Source organism: Pleuronectes platessa, chromosome 3, assembly GCF_947347685.1.
Source record: "Pleuronectes platessa chromosome 3, fPlePla1.1, whole genome shotgun sequence".
NCBI lineage: Eukaryota > Metazoa > Chordata > Actinopteri > Pleuronectiformes > Pleuronectidae > Pleuronectes > Pleuronectes platessa.
Window position 1 is genome coordinate 14,197,821 of NC_070628.1, and position 23,349 is coordinate 14,221,169.

The window sequence follows — 23,349 nt, forward strand, 5'->3', positions numbered from 1 at the left end:
ACAATTACGTTGCAGTTAACACATTTTTTAAAAATGATTAGTGTAAGCAATGCTATTATTGTGCTGATCAAGCAATGTGCAAGCAAATATTAGTAATGTTGTATTAGTAGTAGAGATACCGATGCATCAAAATAGTTGGAGCTAATACTTTAACCAACATGGCTGTTAAATCTTGAGATTACATATACAAGAACATCACAACCGACCCACACACATATGCACACACGCACAAACACACACACACATACACACAAACAGACACACACAAACAGACAGACAACCACAGACACACACCAGTCTGACAAGGACGTAAAGCAAGATGGAACAGGACAAATCACAACACATGAAGACAACACAAAATGACCAATGGAAACATTATATAGTTGGGAAGAGGGGTAGGGGTCTTCCAGCCAGGAAGAGATAGGAAAGCAAAAGCCCAGGTAGGTCTGGCCATACCTGGCGTACATTCTGGAGTTTGGTCATCGGTGATTCTCTGCATCTGAGTTTCCACCGTGTCTTCCCAGGCAGGCCTTGATTCAAATACATCTGCTTTTCCAGAGGATGGTTTCAGGCATATCAACGGATTGCCATCAGAATCTGAACTATGTGAGGCTGGGATGTCATATGTGAAGATAACAGAATCTGGGCTCTTGTGACTGGCACTGCTTATATCATCAATATCCAAAGACGACCTAACAGATGTTTCTATAGTCTTAGAAATTTGGTTTTCTTTTCTCTGGTCGGAGATGACCAGAGGTTTGGAAAGGGGAAAGTTTGCTTTAGAAGAGGATTGACTGCTCTCTGAATAACTCCTTGAGTCTTTATTAGAGGTTCTACTACTGACACTATCAGTCTGAGATCTAGTTCTACGATCCATGGTTAGGCTTTTATCTGCTTTTCTTTGAACTTGACCAAGCACAGTCATCTGTGAGTCTTTGGAAATTACTTCTGATTTGAAATGGGAAGCCTCTTGAATTGTGCTGCTTGGGCTGATAGCAAATGGTGGGGTTGCATCCTGATGATATGCTGGGATGACAGCCTGCACATCTGAAATGGACACCTCTATGACTGAGCACTGGTCCTCTTCATCTTCCTCCTCCCCCTCATCATCATCGTTAGAAGAATCTGTGGAGTTGTGGCTTTGCTCTGAATATGCCGAATGGACAACTGAGGATGCTTCTAATTGAAGCTCAGCTACAGTAGAGTCTAGATAGTCTAGACCAAAGCTCTCAAGGCTTCCAACCTCAGTTTGCACATTGGTTAGTTTCTCCAAAGCATTAGGGGAACCAAGCTGAGTCTCAATGGAGCTGCCAAGATTAGCTTCAGAAAGGGGCTTTTCATTCTCTGACTTGTTACTTGAGTGATTGATGAGCATTCTGGGTTTGGGTATAGGAATATTCTCATTGGTATTCTGAGCCAGAGGAAATGTGGGGATCGTTTGAGGGGTTGTGTCGGTACAAGAATAACTATTTTCTAAAGATAAAGACGTAATGACTGACTGACCTTCCCCTTTCTCCTCTGCCACAACTTCATCAATTGGATGCTCCCCAATATGAAAAAATGCATATCCTTCCCCTTCTTCGTCAAAACTTGTCAAATCAATAGCTCCCCCTCTGGTCATTTCAAACAGCTTGCCCTCTTGAAATTGAAATGGGTCAGGATCAGTGGTCTCATCAGCTGGAGTCCGATTAGTTGTTCTGTCCACTGCAGGACAAACATTCATCTGTTTCTCTGCCTTAACCTGTGAATTCAGGGCAACATCAATGTCACCCTCACACCCAGGTCTGCTGATAGTATCTAAGCTGTCTGTCAGAGGAAACTCAACTTCATCGTCATCTGGATGGTGCTCATCTCTCACAAAGCTGGGAAATTGTGTGTCATTGACTGAGGCATGGTCACCTTCTCTCTCATCTTTCTCTTGGTATATTTGCGCTTCTTTTCTTCTTCCTTCAAACATTGGAACATACTCATCACTGTCTGGATCAGGTTCTCTCTCATTTGTAGGTGAATTCAATGAATCATCATCTGATTGAGTTCTTTTCAGTTGAGATTGAATTTCTACCCTCGAAGTAATACTTGAATTAATATCTGTTGGTTCAAAGAGTGTATGACTGTCTTCTATCACCCATTTTTCTGACATTTCCCCTGGTGTTTCTTGTGCGAAGGACTGTGTAACTGGGCCAGCATTGAGATTTAGTTCATTGTCTTTGACATCTCCAGTCACTAAAGAAGTGTCTCTCTTAAATGTAGACTCCTGATCCATCTCCTCGAATGTTTTGATTTTTGCAGCCATTTTAAACATCTCCTCTTCTGGGGTGATCTGTTTTTTAGTGGTATCATTAATGTCACTTTCCATTTGGATATTTACGCCAGTTTCTTCATGCTCATCATGTTCACCTTCATACCTGTAAATATTTGTGTCAAGAGCGAAACATGCTTTGAGCTGGGAAGCATAATCCTCATACACAGCTGTCTTGACGGGCATCTTAAATCCGGATCCCTCTGATTTAGTGGGACTTCCCTCAAGAGAATCTGGAGAAGGAGATTCTCCAGTAGGGCTTGGCTCAATTGAATCAGGTGATTTTTTTGAAGATCTCTCCTCCTCAAGAGGGCTGGCCTCGAGTGAATCTCGTTGACATGGCTCTTTAGCTGGGTCATTCAAACACATATTGTTGAAGTTCTCCAAATCTCCTGGACGCTGTAGTGTGCGAGAACTACTTGGTGGTAAAAATCTGTCTGTCTTGAAGGTTGAATGAGCATCAAGTACACTGACATCTTCATGATCACTGTTACAGCTATCAGCTGTTGCATATGATGTTGTAATTCCCACTATCCCTTCGGTAGTGTCATTAAAATCTGACACTGCATCAAGTGAGACTTTAGCCTCACCCTCCTCAGATGAGAAACTCCATCGACTTTCCAAAACCACCTTTTCAGTGATGTCCGAAGCGTCTACGTTTGTATCTTCGGGTGAATGAGTTTCTCTTGTTGTGACTTTTGTTAGTATGATTTGTTTGTAGCTCTCCTTGACTAAATCCTCTTCTTGGTGGTATTGTCTCACATCTGGCCTTTCCATGAGATATTGATCTAAGTCACTACTGAGCACTGACAACATGCCTGACATGTCCCTCTCAGCTGCAGGTGGCTGCTGAACCTTTTTCTTGATAGTAACTTCTTGGAACGGTCTCTCCAAAATAGAACTAGGTGACAATTCTGAACCTCCAGCCACATCAGTGTGCATGTACTCATTTGCCTCTTCGCCTATGTTATCTTCCAAATTATTACGTGTCAGTATAACTTGTTCGCAGCTCTCATGGACTACATGATCTACTGGATGACATTCTACTGCAACTGGCCTTTCCTTGAGATACTGATCTAAGTCACAGCTGAGCAGTGACAACATGCCTGACATGTCCCTCTCAGCTGCAGGTGGCTGCTGTGCCTTTTTCTTGATAGTAACTTCTTGGAACGGTCTCTCCAAAACAGAACTTGCAGACAATTCTGAGCCTCCAACCACATCAGTGGGCATGTACTCATTTGCCTCTTCACCTATGTTATCCACCAAATTATTACTTGTGAGTATAACTTGTTTGCACGTCTCATGGACTAGATGCTCTACTGGATGACATTCTACTGCAACTGGCCTTTCCTTGAGATACTGATCCAAGTCACTACTGAGCAGTGAAAACATGCCTGACATATCCCTCTCAGCTGCAGTTGGCTGCTGTGCCTTTTTCTTGATAGTAACTTCTTGGAATGGTCTGTCCAAACGGGAACTAGGTGACAATTCTGAGCCTCCAACCACATCAGTGTGCATGTACTCATTTACCTCTTCACCTATATTATCCTCCAAATTATTACGTGTCAGTATAACTTTTTTGCAGGTTTCATGGACTAGATGCTCTACTGGATGACTTTCTTCTGCAACTGGCCTTTCCTTGAGATACTGATCTAAGTCACTACTGAGCAGTGACAACATGCCTGACATGTCCCTCTCAGCTGCAGGGGGGTGCTGTGCCTTTTTCATGATAGTAACTTCTTGGAACGGTCTCTCCAAAACAGAACTTGGTGACAGTTCTGAGACTCCAACCACATCAGTGTGCATGTACTCATTTACCTCTTCACCTATGTTATCCTCCAAATTATTACGTGTCAGTATAACTTGTTCGTAGCTTTCATTGACCAGATCTTCATCTGGGTGGCATTGTATTGCCACTGGATTTTCTTTGAGATAATGATCTAAGTCACTACTGAGATGTGACAACATGCCTGACATGTCCCTCTCAGCTGCAGGGGGGTGCTGTGCCTTTTTCATGATAGTAATTTCTTGGAACGGTCTCTCCAAAACAGAACTTGGTGACAGTTCTGAGACTCCAACCACATCAGTGTGCATGTACTCATTTACCTCTTCACCTATGTTATCCTCCAAATTATTACGTGTCAGTATAACTTGTTCGTAGCTTTCATTGACCAGATCTTCATCTGGGTGGCATTGTATTGCCACTGGATTTTCTTTGAGATAATGATCTAAGTCACTACTGAGATGTGACAACATGCCTGACATGTCCCTCTCAGCTGTAGACTGCTGCTGGTGAGTCTTTCTCTGGATACAAACTTCTTGGAATGGTGTCTCCAAAACAGAACTTGGCGTCAGTTCTCTGACTTCAACCACATCAGCCTGCAGGTGTTCATTTGCCTGTCCACCTATCCTATCATCCAAATTAGAACTTGTCAGTATAACTTGTTCAAAGCTCTCATGGACTAGATCTTCATCTGGCTGGCATTGTATTGCCACTGGATTTTCTTTGAGATAGTGATCTAAGTCATCACTGAGAAGTGAGAACATGCCTGACATATTCTTCTCAGTTGTAGACTGTTGTTGGTGAGTCTTTCTCTGGATACAAACTTCTTTGACAGGTGTCTCCAAAACAGGATTTGGTTTCAGTTCCTTGACTACGACCACATTAGTCGGCCGATGTTCTTTTGACTCTTCATCAATCTTATCCTCCAGATTAGCACTCGCTACAACTGTTATTGTTTGCTGCTCATTTGTTGGATCTTTGTAATTGGGGATCTTAGTGAGAGTGACTTCTTCAAATTTCTCTTGGGTAACATCCTCCTCTCGAGGTCTACTTTCCACTGGTCTGTCCTTGAGGTCCAGGTCACTGCTGAGCAGTGATAGCATGCCTGACATGTCCTTTACTTTTGTAGATGGATGATGCAACGTCTTTTTCTCTACCCAATCTTCCTTCATTGAAAGTTCTTCGGTCAAGGTTGGTTGAGTTTTGTTAACTCTCCTTGTAATTGAAAGGTCTTCTATTGTTGCTTGATCTATTTCTTGCAATGTTCCATCCATAATTGCTCCTTTATTTTCAACAGTAATATATGGGAGGATTTCTTTATCCTTGTCCTTTGTTAAAATGATTTGTTCAAATTTATCCTGAACAACATCTTCCTCTGATGGCTGTCGTACCAGAGGCTGTGCTCGTAGATCCTGATCCAAATCACTGCTCATTAAAGACAACATCCCTGACATATCTCTTACTGCAGTGGATGTCTGATTAGATGTTTTCTTCTCGATGTGGACTTCTTTAAGTTTTGCCTCCTCAATTTTGACATCTGGTACTTCAGTGTCAATTTGTGTATATAGGATTTTGTTTCCATGAGTAGTCATATAGTCCATCCGTGATTCATGCATTTTCTCCTCTGGTGAAGGTGTGTTGCACTTCTCTTCTCTTCCAGCAGAGTAAGTATGCATTTCATTGTTCACTTGGTAGGTCAGTGTGGGGCCTTCATAATTGTCGCTCTCTCCTGAGCTGGAATGAGGGGTCCTAATACCAACACTAGTGTCTGAGGTTTCAGCCATGCCTTCATGTTTCGGAATGTCAGGACTTAGTTCTTCATCTTCCTTTTGATTCTCAAAACGAGAAACATCTTTCCCAAAATAATCTTTCATACATGGAATCAATATAGATGCCGGATTTGCATTAGATTCATCTACCAGGGTCTCTTCCTCAGGTTCCTCCATCTGTTTGCTAACATCTGCAGCTGTGGATGTTTGCTTGAATAGCTGGTACTCTGGACTTTGTTCCAGCTCAGCCTTTATGTCGGCACTAAAATCCTCAGAAGGTCTACGATCAGGGCTGATTTGCATGTCTACAGATGAACTCCTACTATTACTTATGACCGTCTCACCCAAATAAGTGGTACCAGAAAATAGTTGTGATTCCCCAGAGGCATCTCTTTTTAGGGTTGCAGTTTGAGGTTCTACATCCAATGCTCCAGATATGTTGGCATCACTCTCAGGATGGTAAAAAGCAGGATTCTGTATTTGTGCTTGTAATTCTGGCTCCTGTGTAGGACTGAGTTTGATCCATTCTTTTTGTTCAGGACATACAGATTCAGATATGATTGTTGAAATACAAGAATAAGCCACTGCTTTGGGTTCCAATAGCCCACTTTTCCCTTTTAAAGATTCCTGTTCAGTTTGGAATGTTTTCATCCGCTCCTTCACAGAGATGGTCTCTTTCTCTGAAAACTCTGTTGTCTCTATCTGTGGGATAACCCTTCCATCGTCACATTGAACTGTATCCGCAAATGTTACTGTCTTACCAGAAGGAGCAGCATCGGAATTCAAGGGCACTTTCTCAGACACATGTGTTGGTTGATCTTCCAAGTCTGCCTCGCCATGTATGTTGACATCGCTTTGTAAATGGAACATTTTCAGGCTCTGAGCTTGATTTTGTGATTTTGGCGCTTGCGTAGGACTTTGTTTAAACATCTGTACCTCTTCAGAAACTTCTGACTGGGACATAAATGTTGAAATACCAGAAGCTATAGGTTTGTGTTCAAATAGCCCCACTTTAGTTTTTGATGGATCTTGCCCAGACTGGAATGATTTCATCAGGTCCTTTACAGACATAGCCTCATTTTCTGACAACTCTGCTGTCTCTCTCTGTAGGCTTACTCTTCCATCTTCACATGGATGTGTATCAACAAATTTCACGGTCTTTCTAAAATTATTACTATTGGACCGTAACTCTGTATCCTCAGAATTATCTTGAATTAAGAGATCCGGTTCATCTGTTTTGTCGCATTTCTTGACATCGCTCGCTTGATGTAAAGTTGTGGGGTCCTGATGGATTTGTGATTGTGGCTCCTGTGGAGTTTGCTGAAATGTATCATTAGAAGTCACAGCTTTGTGTTCAAAAAGCCCAGATTTGCTTTTTGAAGGGTCCTGCCCAGTTTGGAACGCTTTCATTAGCTCCCTGACAGACATAGTCTCCTCTAATCGTTCTGTTTGAGATTTAGGGGATTTGGGAACTCTTGGAAGCTCTGGAAAGTCTGCCTCCATCTTCCTTGTGGTGATAGACAATTTTGCTCCCTGTGTTGGATCTTGAGTATTTTTTTGCACCTCATCATCTTCAACTTTGTTTTGTAAAGCTTTCACTCTCTCTTTTATAGATCCTATAGATGTTTCAACCACTAAAGGAGAAGCTGGAGGATCCATCACTGGGGTTGGTACAAGGCCACTCTCCCTAAGAACAACATCACCATCCAAAGACTCCTCTGAGCTCATCCTTTCCAGCTCACCCTCAGAGCTGCTACATGCAGATCGCTCCCTGTCTCTGAGTTTCTTCCTAATAGGTTTCTTGATATCTGGAGGACGCCGTTTGCCATCACGCTTGACAACAACCTCTTCAGTTCCATCTTCGGCATGTTCTTCTTCAGAACTCTTCATCACTACTGGTCTCTGTTCAAAGTATTCTTCCATGTCTGTGTTAAGGTGTGAAACCATGCCTGACATGTCTCTCACCTCAGTGGTAGATCCACTTAAAGTCTTCCTGTCAATGCAAATCTCTTGTATGACTTGTTCTTTGACAAGTGAAATACTCGTGTCTGCCCTAGTCTCACAGAGTGAACCCTGTTGATCTTTTTTAGCATCACCACCTTTCACTTCTTTTCGAGTGCTATCCAGTCCATCTCTTTGAGTCTCTGCAACATTTTCCAGTCTGACTTTGAATTGTTCCACTTCGGCAAAATGCTCAAAGGCTCCAACTTCAGTTCCCTCCTCATTCATTTGCCCTGCAGTCAGAATGGCACACAATTTGATGTCCGACATGTCTGAGAGAAGGTCTGGACTTGCAAGGGTTGCGGGGTCAAGAGGTTGGTTAGTTCTCAGGGAGAAGTCAGTTGATTCTGATTCATCATCTTCATTTCGAAAAAATCATAATCAAAAAGGGTAAAGAACATAAGGGACAAATGAAGTGGGGAAGAGAGACATCAGAAAATTGTGATCAAGACAATGCCATCAAAAATCCATCTTCAGTTTAGAGAGCAAGTAAGAGTGACAGGGCAGAGGATAAAGGAGTCTTGAAATGAAGACCCAAAAAGGAGATGACCCAGGGATCCAGAAGAGTTTAAAGGGAAGAAGACCAGCAGCAGCACAAGCAAAGCCAGGCGGAGTAACAAAAGAGGTAGAATGTTGGAAAGAATAATGATTTTCTAATTTGTTTGACTACTTATTCAGAAATGTAAAGGTTATATATACGATATTCGCCGCCACTATATGTCGTAATAATCAGCATCTCACACCACAACAACAAATGCTTTGTTGGCCATGCCACTGCCAAAACTCTCCCCTCCCTTGTGTTCTCTTCAAAGTGTTTTCCTCAAGTTCTATAGCTGAACACACGCCTGAACTTGCAACCAACACAAGGAACCGAAAAAAACTCGAATCCCAACACAAACAGAGGGAGTGTGTCATTCTCTGCTCCAGATGCCATTAGGCCCACTCCACAAGAAGATTGCTTATGGCGACAACATCAATGTTTAAAACCTCGTATATATAACCTTTAACACAGGAAACACAAAGAACAAGAAGGCTACACAAAGTCTGATGGAACAGGAAGAAAACATAACAGACAAACAAAAACTCTCAAGATTGTAGCTGACATGAAGAGTCATGTCTGACCACAAATTAAAATTGTTCAAACAAAGAATAATATATATAAAAATAATACTTTTTTAATACAAAATTAACACGGTTTGTTAGCAAGAAGATGTTTAAGGTAATTGTTAATGGATTCTATTTTATTCAAGTTTTGTAAAAGAGTTACTCCAGTTCTTCAACTTTAACTAAAAATTAAGTCATATCTTATAATAAGAAGTAAGTTCCCGATTAATTAGAGAAAAGACGTGTTGTACAATTGTTTAAAATTGTCAACTCCGTGAGTGAATGAATGAAAGCAACTAATGAAAGTTGGTTAATGAAGAAGAAATGTTTACATGATGTACACATTTAAGCAAAAGAACAAATAACATAATGTTCTTCATCAAGTATTTCAGTATAAACATGCCACTGCAAACCTGTTAGGAAATGTAATCTGAGAGAATGATAATTGTCAAAATGAAAATTTCTTAGATATTATTACAGCAGAAATAAAACCTCTCAAGATAAGATCAGCATGGATTGAATAAAAACTATTACTTTGACCTCCGTTTATGATTTATAAAAGAATGAAAAAGGTCATGGCAAATACAGAAAATGAAAATGGGTGGGAGAAAGTCAGTGGGGTTTGGAGTAAACGAATGAGGAGTACATCAGCCATAGCATAGCTGCCAGTAACAAACACGTAACCAAACACAGTGTTAGTAGAGCAAAATAAAAAAGCAGGGTTATTCCAAAGAGGAAGTTAAACACACCAATCGGCATACGGCGATTTCCGTATTTCTGCACTTTATAACCTTTATGATCAGGTCTTTTTTATCTGAACTGCACATTATATAAATGCAGATCAATTATGCACTAATAAACTCAGGACCAAAATTGACCATCACTAATATAAAATGTCTCAAATGCGTTAAACTATATTATACGATCATTATATCTATCACTTCAAAGTGTCTTTGTTCTTTTCAAATATTTTAAGTTCAGCTTACATTTCTTGTCACTCTTTTCACTCTGCAGAAAAAAGACAAAGAGGGATAAGGTTAGCTGCAACCTAATAGTAATATTATTGTTTCTTTGTTGTGCTACTATATGAAGTAAACATTATTTACCTCGTCATCTGCATCTTGGTCTGAATCAGACTCCTAAAGAGAAGAATGGAGCAGAGGGAAAGCAAACAATGTAGGTACTGCATATAAATCACAGTTATAATAGGTACACAAAGTGAATTCTGTGAATAGGAACCTTTGAGTATGTTGGGAGGGTGATGTTCAGGTTGCAGATAGCGTTGTGGTTCAGACTACGGTACGTCCTTGGGTCCTTTGTGAAGGACAGGCGACCACACGGCTCCTGCGCTGTGTCTCTAATCTGGATATAAAGGAAACAACAATTCACTTAATTATAGATATTTGACATCTGAACCTCTGAGGAAATCTGTGGTATTGTCAGACGTATCGTCATACTTTGATGAAGAGCGCCAGTCTGTTCTCCTTGAAGGCAAAAAAGCTGAACACGTGGTGCTGTCCACTCTTGGTAAGTGGCACCAGATTTCCAAAGCAGTCGGCAAATATGGGTTTTCCCTCCAGCACCTGTATGTGGATCGACAGTTGTTTTCACGATTAAAACAAATCATTAAGGTATATGTCCAAACAGCAATATAAGATTTTGAAGGACATGAGCTGTGGCCATGTTAAACTTAACCTCAGTGGAACCTCAGTCAATAAAATATATTTATATCACACTTTGTCCCGACTCTTCTAATTTATCCCTCTGCACTATGGCTACAAGCTTATTCAGCATAACTCCTCTCACTTCTCCTCTAGCCCCTTTTCGATGATCCCTTTCTCCCTCATCTGTCCCCATCATCCCACTGCACCTCAACATCTCTGCTGCGGGCAACTTCAGTGAAGTTCTCCTGCTGCTCCAGGGTTTTGTCCATCTTGTCGTCCGTCATGCAGAAGCACCGCAGCCGGGCCTCGATGGGGTCCAGTGTTTTGGCGAAAATGACAAACTTGGCCATGTAGGGAACACAGATGATCTCTCTGTACAGCTGAGAAGAAAAACTAACGGACTCCTGGATCTGTCTGCAGTCTATCAGCCAGAACCTGTGGGGATATGAATATTGAGCGATGTTACCATATAGTTTCACAGTATGCTAGGCAGCCATGGTATGATTTTAAAGCACCTAAATTAAAGAAAAGTAGGATGTCACAAAGTGTTTAACTTCGAAGTGATAGACAGATGACCTGGGAAGTATTTACCTTGCTGACACATTTGTGGTAAAGGAAACACATTGGTTGACAAAGGTGAGCGGTGTGGAGCCGGTGATGTCCTCCCATTGGGCAGGAGTGGTTCCACCTGAAACACAGAAACATGAGTTTTACCGAACAAGTCTTACTCGTTTATTAATTAGGTTGTATTCATAGAAAGGATTCTTTATGACAGAATTTCTCTTTGCCTTTCCAGCATTATGATGAAAAAGCCCCAAAACACAACCAAACCAAAACAGGAATAAAAAGAAAAACATTAGATGACTTTACATTCCATATATTTTTACATTAGTTGCTCATTGATTATGTATTATTTCCCATACTAACCAGTAATACTGCAAAGCAAACGTAAGGTGGGGGTCTCCCCACTGTACCCCGAGCTCGGCTCGTCAGGGTTGGAGCTCTTGGGAATCGGGATTGTCATGGTGATTGGTTTGTGGAACTTCCTCCTTCTTGGCTCCAGTGTCACAATTGAGCTAAATGTGGCTTTGTTACCAAGAATCTTTCTGACCACTTCCACATCAATGGGCTGAGCCTAAAACAAGGTACAAAAGTCATATGAATTCATCAGTTTTATTGATTCCTTTAGGATTTAACGTTCCACTCATACGTGCCTGGCCAATGAATGCACTGTATGTACCTGTAGCCCAACTCTGATCTTCTTGGTGAGGGCTCCTTCAGGGAAGACGGCTTGGACCTGAGGCACAAGAGTGCTGCTGAGGACCCCACCCTCTGGTCCAATGAAATGACTGTCTTGCTTTATCCGTGAGACCACCGCAAAGTACTGCGGGAAATCTCGGGTCATGATTCGGCATATTCTTTTCTTCTCAAGCTCCTCAGGAGAATCAAGTTCTGAGACAATCACAAATAGTAAGTATAAATACCCTGAGTGACGTTTCTGTGCTGTGGTGTTTTGATGTATAGTTTGAATCAGAAATGTTGTGATGGGAGATTTCAACTCCTATCAACAACTACTTGCTTTAAACAACAATCCAGTTAAGATCCCTTACTTTCATCCATGCCATTAAGTATCAGGTTCAGTTCTTCTTCGGTGAAGTCACAGTGGTGTTCCCTCCAGCTCTCCCCAGTCTCACTCCGCAAGATCACCAACTCTCTCTCTGTGCCCCGCAGGGCCGCAAAATGGGGAATCTCCACAATCACAGGCCTACAGGGGGCGACAAAGTACAATCAAACACAAACTCAAGCCACAAAACGTGGTAAGTTTGGACATTTTTAGGGAAATAATATGATGTTTGGGTTGATTTATGCATGACCTCAGTAAAAAACAATGAAAGGAAACAAAACAACAATTCAAATTTGGGGTTAAAAAACATCAGGTGCACATCATGCGGAGTAAAACAAACAATATTTATTGAAAAGTAAACTGAGAAATGTTTAAATAGGAAAAAATATCAGCAACATAATCCAACTAGAAACAAGCCTGGACACTAAGGACACTATGGAGACTATTCAAAAACATAAGAGGCAAAAGGTCAAGTGATTTGAGACTAAAGCTTGCAAGAAAGAAAGAAGTGAAGTTACGAAAAATCCAAACAATAAATTTCTTCATAAAACAAAAATAAAATGATATCGTCTAAGGTGGACACAGAAGAAAATATGGGGGAGAGGAGGTGAGCAGGATTCCAGACTAGTAGGGTCTTCCCAACCCATGGTCCTACCCGAGGAACTTGGTTCCTGGAGGACCCAGCTGCAGAATGCGACTGACCAGGCTCTCGCCCTCATTCAAAGGGGGCGGAGCTGTGGGCAGGTGGAGCTTACTGATCCATACGCAGCACAGAGAGGGAGTCGAGAAGAAATTATGAACACACCACATTGAGCGTGGAAACACACAAACTCCGGCAAATGCACATACACAAGGTCAACATAAACATAGTCAACCACACACTTACCCCAAGAACTGAGCTCCAGTGGGCCCTACTTCTATGATGCGGCCAGCCAGCCCCTCACCCTCCACCATAGGGGGCATAGACGCCAGACGGTGTCTCTTCACCAGCCTGCACGTAACCCGTGTAGGTGCAGAGCACTTCCTTGGTGGCACGATGATTCGCAGGCCATTGTGACGGCAACCACGCATGGCCCCGCCCCTGGCGTCAACCATGAAGCTGACCAGGAAGCTATGAAAAAAGGGCCCGAGCAATGGATGAAGCGGCTAAAGACTCTTTGATTAATGACTAAAGTCTCTAAACTTCAATGCAGAGAAGGCAACCAAAACAAACATGGGGGACATTCATGATTATAAGTCAGTAGTAACATAACAACAAGCAGGTTTCAGTAGATCATATTTCATTCCATTGTTATATTCATATTCCAGTTTCATTCCACTTGAAATTCAATTTGCAAGACAGGCAAGCAAAGAGGGGAGAACACAGGACACAATTCTTTCTATTATGTGTCAAGGAGCAAATACATTCAAAGATTAGATGTCTACAAGTAAATTATCACATAGGTTCTGTATATGAAATGTTAACACATGTTGACTTGAGGAGGACCACAGTCAAACCACAGCAAGACTAGTATGAGCTCATCAGGAAATGGAGCCAAGTGGTGTAAGATCTGAAAGGTTAAGTTTGATTCAGTTGGGTTCACACCAGCGTAGTTTATTCCAGTTAAATCAAGCCTTGGAGCATTTATGCCTTTGGTGCGGTTCATTTGTATGGTGTGAACATCGGATTCGAACCAATGGCAGGAAGAGTACTAGTATACGTGTCATTCAATTGGTTAATTGATTAATTGGTTAATTGGTTGAAAAAAACTCCATTACTGTCCAACATACTGTTATACTAGCTGATTTTACTTTGTTGTGCTCAACAAGAACACTGCAGTTTATTATAAGTCAGTCCCACATATAACATTCTGGCACTTTTAATACTTGCTAGTGACATGTTTTAATACGCTGCTGAAAATAGTCCCCAACAAATGCACTGTTTTCAGTAACATTGTTAAAACCAGCAGTGCTGTTTTATTTACTTTTGAATACTTAACCAAAATATTATCGTCATGGGCTTGTAGTTTGGTTGGGTTCGGAATGTACTGAGACACATTACCAGATTATTGCTAAAGAACTTCTCATGAGTAACATAAAGAATAATACTAGCCTTATTCTTAAAGGACTATCGAATTCAGATCTAGCTCTTTAAAATCCCAAACTGTGAGATGTTAGTACTCATTTCCAAACATACAGTCCTGATTCATGTTTGATCCTCAATCAAAGTTAGATCTGCATCAAAGACAAAGACAATTTGGTTGGAACATCTCTAGTTTACAAAAGTTTTTGTCCCCAAAAATGACAAGTCGTGCATAACGAAATCATGCAGGCAGACATGATGAGAAGGAGGTGGGGTATGAGTAGTGGATGAGGAGAAAGTAAAGGCCCAGAGGAGAGAAGACTGAGAGAGTAGCCAAACTTAAAAGAGTATCACCTGCTGTTGTCATTGTCTAGGCACGGCGAGGAATGGCTAGAAACAGATACAAAACACACACAAACACACACACACAATCACAAAAAACAGCCAAGACGAGAGGAGGCCAAATAATTTGAAACCAAAAAGTGAATAAAGAAGAATGAGAATGAGAAAAGTGAGAGAAAAAGACACAGAAGCAAAGATCAGAGAAGGAAGAGAGATAGAAAACACCGATGTGAAGGAGTGAAAGATAATGTGAGGAGAAATTAAAATTGATTCCCAGGTGACTCATACAGTGACTGCAGAAGATGGAGTCTCCATTTCAAGAGCAAGTGAGTGTGTGTGTGTGCACGCGTTTGAGAGAGAGAGAGAGAGAGAGAGAGAGAGAGAGAGAGAGAGAGAGACATAGAGAGAGAGAAGGAGATAGAGAGTCTTATACCCTGAGTGTAACAGACTGGAGGACAAAACCACATTATCCAGGTGCTCAGCTCCCCAGCTCAGACGGAAGGATTCCTTGTCTTCTCTCGATAACGCTGACATCTACAGACCAACAGAATCATTCATTGAGTCACTTAAGACCCTCAGAAAACAAAGATCTACACATTCTAAACTCAGGGTGTTTGTTTTATCCTCACCTGGTGGCTGGTAAGCATGTCTTCGATGAGAACGCCTTCTCTCTGATGGAAGCTTTGGTGAATGGGAGTGTGCTGCTGCCTGTTAGAAAAGCCAAACGTTTAATGCCTGTGAACGCATCTTATATTTATGATTAGACTCAGTTTGAGTGTGATGATGGTGACCTGTCCAGGTTGTGGCTCATGTAGCTGAAGCCGTCCAGGTAATGTCCTGGAAGAGAGTCATCTCCCAGCTCCCTGAGATCCTCTGCTCTCAGATACTCCCCACCGTCCCCTGTCATGGTGTCCTCACCTGGGAGACAAACGTGTGACATTTGAGATATTTTATGAAGAAAAGTTGAGGTTGTCGCAACTGCACCGGCTGTCGTGATTGACAATGTCACGTTGATGAGTCCCTTGAGCCGCTGCTACAGAGCGCTAGTCGCCAATTTATTCATATTGAACTTATCACATGTCCAAATTGCACCCAATTCAACACTGCACTTCCTTGGACCCTTAACATAGCACTTCAAGTATGAAGCCGATAAAATTAACAGTTCTCGAGATACGAGAGCCACATACAGATCTCTGGAATTCATAGATAGATGAGATAATTTTCTCTTTCTTGTTTTGAGGTGTTTCACATGTCAGAACAGATATCACTTGCAAGCATGAAAAGGTCCCACAAGCATAGTGTTACTTCAGAGCATTTCCCATTCCACATAACCTTCAGGAATAAATCCACATCCTCACACACTTTGTGCCGTTAGTTTCAACCAATGCATTAAAACACAATCAACCACACTCTAATTATACACCTATAAATAGAAGGGTAAAATCAGGTTTATGAACGCACAACAAAACCTATCGATTCTCTGGGAGCGGAAGACCCGAGGGGTTTACAAAGTTAAGAGTAAAAGGCCGAAGACTAACATCGAAGGTTTTACTCAATTTGGAAAAACTTTGATAAGACAAGTGCATTAATAAAGAAGTGTATTAATATTATAATTATTTGTACCATCGTTATTACTGCACACTATCAAAAGGATCATGAAGATTAGCTACAAGTACACACAGAGAGCCCACACCAAGCAGTCATAGCAGAGCAGGGCTTTGTGCGGTACCTTCCAGCTCCACAGACATCTCAAATAAGGGCTCGTCCTCCAGCGTCAGAGCTATGAAACACACAACTTTCAGAACCACAGCTTCAAATTGACCTCACCCACAACATGACCAGCGCAGAAAGGGGGGTTGTGGGTTTCAGTGTCATAGTGAATCCTAAACATCTTTGTACATTTCTTGGATAGGAAAAGAATGAGTTTGATATCGTCCCTTTCTTGCTTTTTCAGTTCAGGGTAACTCACCCTCTTCATCAGAAACATCAAGGATCTCCGTCATGGTCTCGGGGACGTTGAGCTTGTGTTTCTCAGTGACCGTCTGATGTGACATCCATTTTCAAAGCCATGGAAAACATAGGAAGAGAAAAGAAACATTTGAACTCAGCTTTGTGGGAAATGCAAAGTAAGGGATCCAATGTCTGCAGCCTAGAGGTATCACACATGTACTTTACCGTTGTGGTTGTGATGATCTCCTCAGAGACAACTTTCAGTGTGTCCACCACAGAGATGTAACCCAGGCGCCGAGCAATCGACAGAGCAGTGTTTCCATTCTGAAGGAAAGCGGGGCGCAGAGTTTGGGCAGAAGAATTAGTTTTGATAATCACAACAGTTCTTATGTTTATGAGAGTGAAGTGAATGTTTTTTTCTTACCATTGTAGTAGTATTGGGTTTGGCCCCATGTTGCAGGAGCACGTTGATTATATGTGTGTTTCCTTGTTGTGCAGCCTGGTGAAGCGGTGTGTAACCACTCTGTAGAGCAAAAATGAAAAGGTTTTGTAGGGTCAATATGATTTTGATTGTATTTGTCTCGTTGTTGAGCTTTCAGATTTAAGTAATGCTTTAGATTCAACATTTGAAGTCTACCTTGGTTTTGGCATTGACGCCGGCTCCTTGCTTTAATAGGAAGTTCACCATCTTGCCATTTCCATAGTGACAGGCCACGATCAGAGGAGTATATCCGAGCTGAAGTGTGGAGGACGATGCAGAGAAAGAAAATGTTATTTCCACATCTGATTGAATTGTGAGGATCCAACAAATAAACAACAAACTGGCATAGATACCAACCCACCTAAGGGCTGTGGACATGTGATGCTTCCAAAGGCCAGTAGGTGGCAGATATGCAAAATTTGAGTGGCATATTTAAAAAGAAGCATATAAACACTGACAATGGCAGTTAATACACACATAGACAGACCTACAGTATTTCCTGCCAGGATTCTCTAATATATCACCTTAGAATTAAATAAATCCCTTAACTTCAATTCAGTCTCCTCAGGTTTAGTTTTTGACTGATTGTGTTAGTGTGCACTTGCATGTGTGTGTCTGTTTGAACCTTAGTTTGTTGATCCAGGTTTGCATCGTGTTTGGCCAGAACTTCTGCAGCATTGACTCTGTCCTCCTGGGCTGATAGATGCAGAGGAGTCAGTCCGCTCTGTAGCACATGAAGCACAAGGTTGTCCACCATTAGTATTTGGATTATATCTAAAGCAACACATCTAACTAAATCCTTGCTGCATATTCGGAATGTGAGATCTAATGATGCTCCTTGCACCTACAGAGGATCTTCTCTAAATAAGTGTCTGACAATATTAGATTGTGTGTGTGTGTTGATGTGTGACCTTGGTGCCTGTGTTGACGTGGGCTCCTTTCCCCAGCAGCAGACTGGCCATCTCAGCGTGTCCTTCCTGGGCTGCCAGGTGTAGAGGGCTGACTCCCTGCTTGGTCAGAACGTTGGTCTCTGCTCCATACTGCAGCAGAGCTAGTGCGATATTCTTCTGGTTCTTTTTGGCCGCGATGTGAAGAGGAGTGTAGCCATTCTGAATAGGGAGGCATGGTTAGCAGTTAAATACTGTGATACCATAGGAACAGCACCAACAGCAGGGAGGCCTAACAAAGGCCTGTTAGCATCACTCCCTTATCAGGCCAATATGTGTAAGGATGTCGAAGGAAACAGTTTATCAATTGGTGTTCAGTCTGACCTTTGCGGTAACATGAGGTGAAGCCCCTTTATCCAGCAGCAGCAGAGCTACTTCCTGGTTGTCATAATGAGCTGCCACATGAAGCGGAGTCAGGCCACTCTGTAGGAGGAAGCATGCGATTACCAAACTGAGATTTCTGTGAGAGAACAAAGTGCTTTTATGATTTGAAAACAGTTCTGTTTTTCTCTGTAATGAGTCAATTTGAGGAGGAACAAACAAATGAATTGTGGTCGGAGACTGAAAGACTGAAAGATTAAGTGCACAGTGTATCTCAGTGAAATTAAAAGCATCAACACCTTGCCGGCATCGTCGAGAAGAGCTTTGCGCTGAAGTAGAAGTTTTGCTACGTCCAGGCTTCCATATTTAGCTGCTACATGTAATGGAGTAAATCCTTTCTGCAGAGGGGAAAAAGGAGTGTTGACGCTCAGCCGGTTAATGAAAAGAACATGCATCCATATGTGTGATCTATCAATGTTTTTCTCCGTCGCTATCTGTGTGAATCACAGCCGACAGTGTCCTCTGCTCACCTTGGTGGCCATTGAGTGTGAGGCTCCGGCCTCCAGCAGCACGGCAGCAGTCTCCACCTGCCCCTCCCTGGCTGAGATGTGGAGGGGAGTGTACCCGTTGGTCGTGGCAGCATCAGGGTGGGCCATGTGCTGAAGCAGCAACTGGACTATGTCGGTTTTCCCCAAACGTGATGCGATGTGGAGCGGAGTCTGCTCCTCCTGCGGTTAATCATCCAGAGGTTCAGGGATTAGCAAGAAAAACATAGACATGTTAGTCAGAGGCAGGCGACGTGACTTGTGTGTATGATAGATGCTCATTCACTATCAACAGGAGACTCTGATGACGCGGCGCTGACTCACCCTGGCCATGGCGTCCACCAGCGCTCCATTTCTCAGCAGACAGCGAACCACTTCCATTTGACCTGCTCGTGCTGCCATGTGGAGAGCCGTCTCACCACGCTGATGAGCACACACAGAAAATGTAGTAGCATTTATGAGACACAGTGCTTAATGAAACACGTACCGTCCGGTGGTGTAGCTGCCAAGTGGGCGCGCCGACAGCCTATATTCAAACTCTCAAATTCCTACTCACAATGTTACGGACATCAGGGGACGCGCCGTTCTGCAGCAGAAGCAGGACAATGTTGAGGTGGCCCATGAAGGCGGAGACATGGATTGGAGTCAGACCAGACTGGAATGAGAAAGAGACACAAAGGTACAGAAAACAGAGAAGATGAGCATTTAGAGCGAAGGGGAACGTAGGAGTGTTCATTACTGACAGATGCTCTCCTGAGACATTCCCACAAACCTCAGTAATGGCCTGGATGGAGGCGCCATATTTGACTAACAGTTCCATCACCTTCACCCTGTTCTTCTTACAGGCAATGTGGAGCGGGGTGAATCCATTCTGTCAGAGCAAGTGAGAGAAAAATGTATTTACTAAATGTCTCAATGATCAACAGCTAAGAGAGAGTGTTTTTCCTATTGTCAGGGAAGATGTGTTTTCACCCCTGTCCATTTGTTTGTTTGTTTTTCAGCAGGATTACGAAAAAACGGATTTCCATATAACTCGGTAGAAGGATTGGCCCTGAAAACTTCACCAGTGGTTTTTAAATTTTTCACCAATGTCCCTGTGAATGATCCATGATGTATTTAGGAGAGTGATTTCTATGGGTGTGTGCAATTTGGAGTAGATCCAAATAAAAATAATTTGTTTGTTTTTAATGTTTAATGTTAATGTGAATAATGTTGTTCTTAGAGTAATTTGGCTTGTCTTATCATCAGCCGATTACTCTTTCTCAATGGAAATTATGATTTCATGATCTGCAATGTTTTCTTGGCTTTGCTATGATGCTTGATTTGACTGGGTTTGAGGGGACTGTGGGGCCTTGGTATAGGTGTGCACACAACTGAGTGCTCTAGTTTCAGGAGCACTGTTGTGCACTATTTTCATATTGGTATTCATATTAACTGACCATTACTTTTTCTTCTTGTGACGAAATCCTACTGTATGTCGTCAAGCAGCTCATCTCTCATTCTTTAATATTTGGTTAATAGTACTATATTATATATCAACCTGTGTCCATGTTAAGCCGCTGTATGTTTGTCACTCGTGTCTGTATGTTTGTATATTGATGAGTGTGTTTTGATGTTGTTATTTTATGTGTCTACCTACCAGTGCTCTAGCATTGGGATTGGCCTTCTTGTCCAGCAGCAGCTTGGTGACTCTGTAGTGGCCACAGTGAGCTGAGACATGCAGCGCTGTGAGGTAGTCCAGGGTGACATCATCAACAGGCGCGTTATCCTGCAGCAGGAGTTTCACACACTCGACGTGGTCTCCCTGGGCCGACATGTGCAGCGGGGACAGTCCGTTCTGTGTGCAAGTGTCAGGTACATGGATAGAGGTCATAGGTGATTAGTGGAAAACACAAAGGAGTAGGAGATGAAAATGTGAAACAGAAGTAAAGTGTAACTAGTAGTTTTCATGTGAATACTGAAAGTCTGTGTTTTTAAGTAAATTTGATCCCGGAGCCAAATTGAAAAAACATTTATTTAATAGCAGGAATGATTCTGGGGTAGTTTAGGTTAGTGTTGTCACAGCCGTTCAATACCTTGGTTCTAGCTAACATCGGCGCTCCCTTCTCCAGTAACAGCTCCACTGCAGGGTCATGTCCACTCCTGGCTGCACAGTGCAGGGGGGTCAGTCCATCCTGGAGGACAAGTAGACAAAAACACATGAATATACACAAAATATCGTAGTTAATCCCGTTTGGCTTTTCTGACACAACAAATAATTGACATGAGGTAAGTATACTAGAGGATAATTACACAATTACCACAATTTAATGAAAACAAAGGTCCAGATTGAAAAAAAAGTCTCACCCTTGTTTTAGCGTCTATTTGACCCCCTCTGTCCAACAGCAGGGCCACCATGTTGGTGTTACCTCTCTTGGAGGCCACATGGAGCGGAGTTATCCCATTCTGGAATACCATGAGGGAAATAGAGGAAGGTTATCACAATTCCCATTTACACCAGTATATTGCATGATAGTGGGAGCTCACATTATTCTATTCTTACTCAAAAAGTGGTAGTTTCATTTTTATTATTATATGATTTGAAATGTTATTGACGCAGTTATTGAAAGTCACTAACTATCCAAGAAACTAAATTGTGAACCAGTGTCAGCACGGCTATTTCTCTGCAAACGTTTTACTTTTAAAACTATCAGGAAAACCAGTTAATAAAGGCTTATATTAAAAAGAAAAGTGATGATTGAACATAGCAAATACACAGTTCTGGAAGCATCTCAGTGAAATGACACAGCAGAGCAGAAGGCTGTGCTGAAAAGGTGGAAATTGAGGCGCTACCCTGGCAGGGAAGTCCACAGCAGCTCCTCTGTTCAGCAGTAGCGTGGAGACGTTCACGTTACCATAGTGAGCCGCGATGTGCAGAGGGGTGAACCCACTCTGTATGAGACAGACAAGGAGAGACAGAGGAAGAGAGGCAGGAAGGGAGGAGGGAAGGAAGGGAGGAAGGAAGGAAGGAAGGAAAGAAGGAAGGAAGGAAGCAAGAAAGATAGGAAGATGAGATCTTTCTGGAGCAGATGAAGGATGAAACCTGAATCTGCTGAAGCCATATAATGATGAGGCATCATGCTGAAAAATGAAACCACATGTGGTGAAAGAAGAAGCATACAAAAATATGCATGACCCCAAAATAGCACATGCAATAAATAATGAATGCAAAGACTGTGTAATTCTGCCATGCATGGTAAAAAAAATACAATAAAGAAACTGAGAAAAAGACACCACGAAAAAGGTCAAAATAAAAAGACTTTAAAGACTCAACATCAAATACAGAAAAGCAACTACGCACTGTGTATTTGCTTGGACGGACAGATGGAAATGTATATATAGGCTGCGTATATAGATATTTACGGTACACAATTGTAGATGGGCTCAATCCTTACCTTCCCATTCTGATGGACGTGGTGCAATTTAATTAAGAAAAAGAGTTAACTTAAATACTGATTTGTTGCTTCAGAGGAAAAACACTGATATCAATGTGCACAGAAAGATTCATGAAGCAGGTTATGCAGAGAAAACAGGAAATGAAAAAAGAAACTGTCTAAGTATATAAACATATCATGCTAATAAATTCTAGATTCACATTATTTCAACTGTAATGAATAAAAAGAGGAATAAAGTAAACAAAAACATTATAGATGACTACAAAATGCAATAAACTAACATTCTCTGATATCTTTTATTAAAACTCGCTATTTTTACTCTCAGCCATGCAGGAGGGTGTATTACAGCCTAGTCTGTTGCATGCATTCATTTTAAAAACACATGATTCTAACTCCTGTTAAAAAAGGGACAGATAAGAATCAAAGAGCTGAAAGAGAAGGTCAGAAGTGATAGAGAGTCTGTATACCTCTGTGGTTCTATTGACCATCATCTGGTTAGGATGCGTATATAGAGAAAGGGGAAATAGGGAGTCGGGTTGTTAGGGAAAGGGCTTCTCACAACATTCACAGGTTACACACAGGGAAAGTCTCCATGGTCACACACATAGAAAACGATAAGCAAAGACAAAGGAGGAAACAACGAGACGCACTGTCCATTAATATTATCTTATTCCAAATCTAAACCAAACCTAATTGAAGAGTTGAATAAAACTCAGTTTATTCCCTCTCTTATTTTTTAAATACACTCTTCTTTCCTGTTCTTCCACCATCTTTTCCCTCACTCCATATCAGTTTCTCCCTGCCCGCTCTCCCTCACCTTCGACTGGACGTCGGCGTTGTGGTCGTTCTGCAGCAGCAGCGCGGCCGACTTGGTGTCGTCCTTGCGGGCAGCGATGTGCAGGGCCGGCAGGCGAACCTTCCCCTTGGTGTCGTGCTCCAACAGCAGGGAGACCACGGCGTTGTGGCCCTGCTGGAGAGCGATGGCCAGTGGAGTGAAGCCATCCTGGATGAGCAGAGAAAGGA

General features: G+C 42.1%; 1 protein-coding gene across 1 annotated transcript in view; it reads right to left on the minus strand.

The window, feature by feature from the left end:
- LOC128437257 (ankyrin-2) overlaps positions 1 to 23,349 on the minus strand; it is a 55,838-nt gene that overhangs the window by 23,946 nt on the left and 8,543 nt on the right. Inside the window, exons 6-41 of the mRNA XM_053419327.1 lie at positions 23,144 to 23,329; positions 22,794 to 22,817; positions 22,327 to 22,335; positions 21,725 to 21,823; positions 21,239 to 21,337; positions 20,968 to 21,066; positions 20,532 to 20,729; positions 19,665 to 19,763; positions 19,449 to 19,547; positions 19,217 to 19,315; positions 18,878 to 19,075; positions 18,647 to 18,745; positions 18,351 to 18,449; positions 17,991 to 18,188; positions 17,705 to 17,803; positions 17,236 to 17,334; positions 17,023 to 17,121; positions 16,824 to 16,922; positions 16,618 to 16,690; positions 15,440 to 15,566; positions 15,278 to 15,356; positions 15,082 to 15,182; positions 14,661 to 14,696; positions 13,131 to 13,355; positions 12,900 to 12,998; positions 12,231 to 12,385; positions 11,861 to 12,072; positions 11,548 to 11,755; positions 11,212 to 11,308; positions 10,827 to 11,055; positions 10,414 to 10,539; positions 10,196 to 10,318; positions 10,063 to 10,095; positions 9,943 to 9,964; positions 4,019 to 8,211; positions 466 to 3,736 (exon numbers count right to left, since the gene is read on the minus strand). Coding sequence (XP_053275302.1) covers positions 466 to 3,736; positions 4,019 to 8,211; positions 9,943 to 9,964; positions 10,063 to 10,095; positions 10,196 to 10,318; positions 10,414 to 10,539; positions 10,827 to 11,055; positions 11,212 to 11,308; positions 11,548 to 11,755; positions 11,861 to 12,072; positions 12,231 to 12,385; positions 12,900 to 12,998; positions 13,131 to 13,355; positions 14,661 to 14,696; positions 15,082 to 15,182; positions 15,278 to 15,356; positions 15,440 to 15,566; positions 16,618 to 16,690; positions 16,824 to 16,922; positions 17,023 to 17,121; positions 17,236 to 17,334; positions 17,705 to 17,803; positions 17,991 to 18,188; positions 18,351 to 18,449; positions 18,647 to 18,745; positions 18,878 to 19,075; positions 19,217 to 19,315; positions 19,449 to 19,547; positions 19,665 to 19,763; positions 20,532 to 20,729; positions 20,968 to 21,066; positions 21,239 to 21,337; positions 21,725 to 21,823; positions 22,327 to 22,335; positions 22,794 to 22,817; positions 23,144 to 23,329 — 11,410 coding nt within the window. The remainder of the gene's footprint in view (positions 1 to 465; positions 3,737 to 4,018; positions 8,212 to 9,942; positions 9,965 to 10,062; positions 10,096 to 10,195; positions 10,319 to 10,413; positions 10,540 to 10,826; positions 11,056 to 11,211; positions 11,309 to 11,547; positions 11,756 to 11,860; positions 12,073 to 12,230; positions 12,386 to 12,899; positions 12,999 to 13,130; positions 13,356 to 14,660; positions 14,697 to 15,081; positions 15,183 to 15,277; positions 15,357 to 15,439; positions 15,567 to 16,617; positions 16,691 to 16,823; positions 16,923 to 17,022; positions 17,122 to 17,235; positions 17,335 to 17,704; positions 17,804 to 17,990; positions 18,189 to 18,350; positions 18,450 to 18,646; positions 18,746 to 18,877; positions 19,076 to 19,216; positions 19,316 to 19,448; positions 19,548 to 19,664; positions 19,764 to 20,531; positions 20,730 to 20,967; positions 21,067 to 21,238; positions 21,338 to 21,724; positions 21,824 to 22,326; positions 22,336 to 22,793; positions 22,818 to 23,143; positions 23,330 to 23,349) is intronic.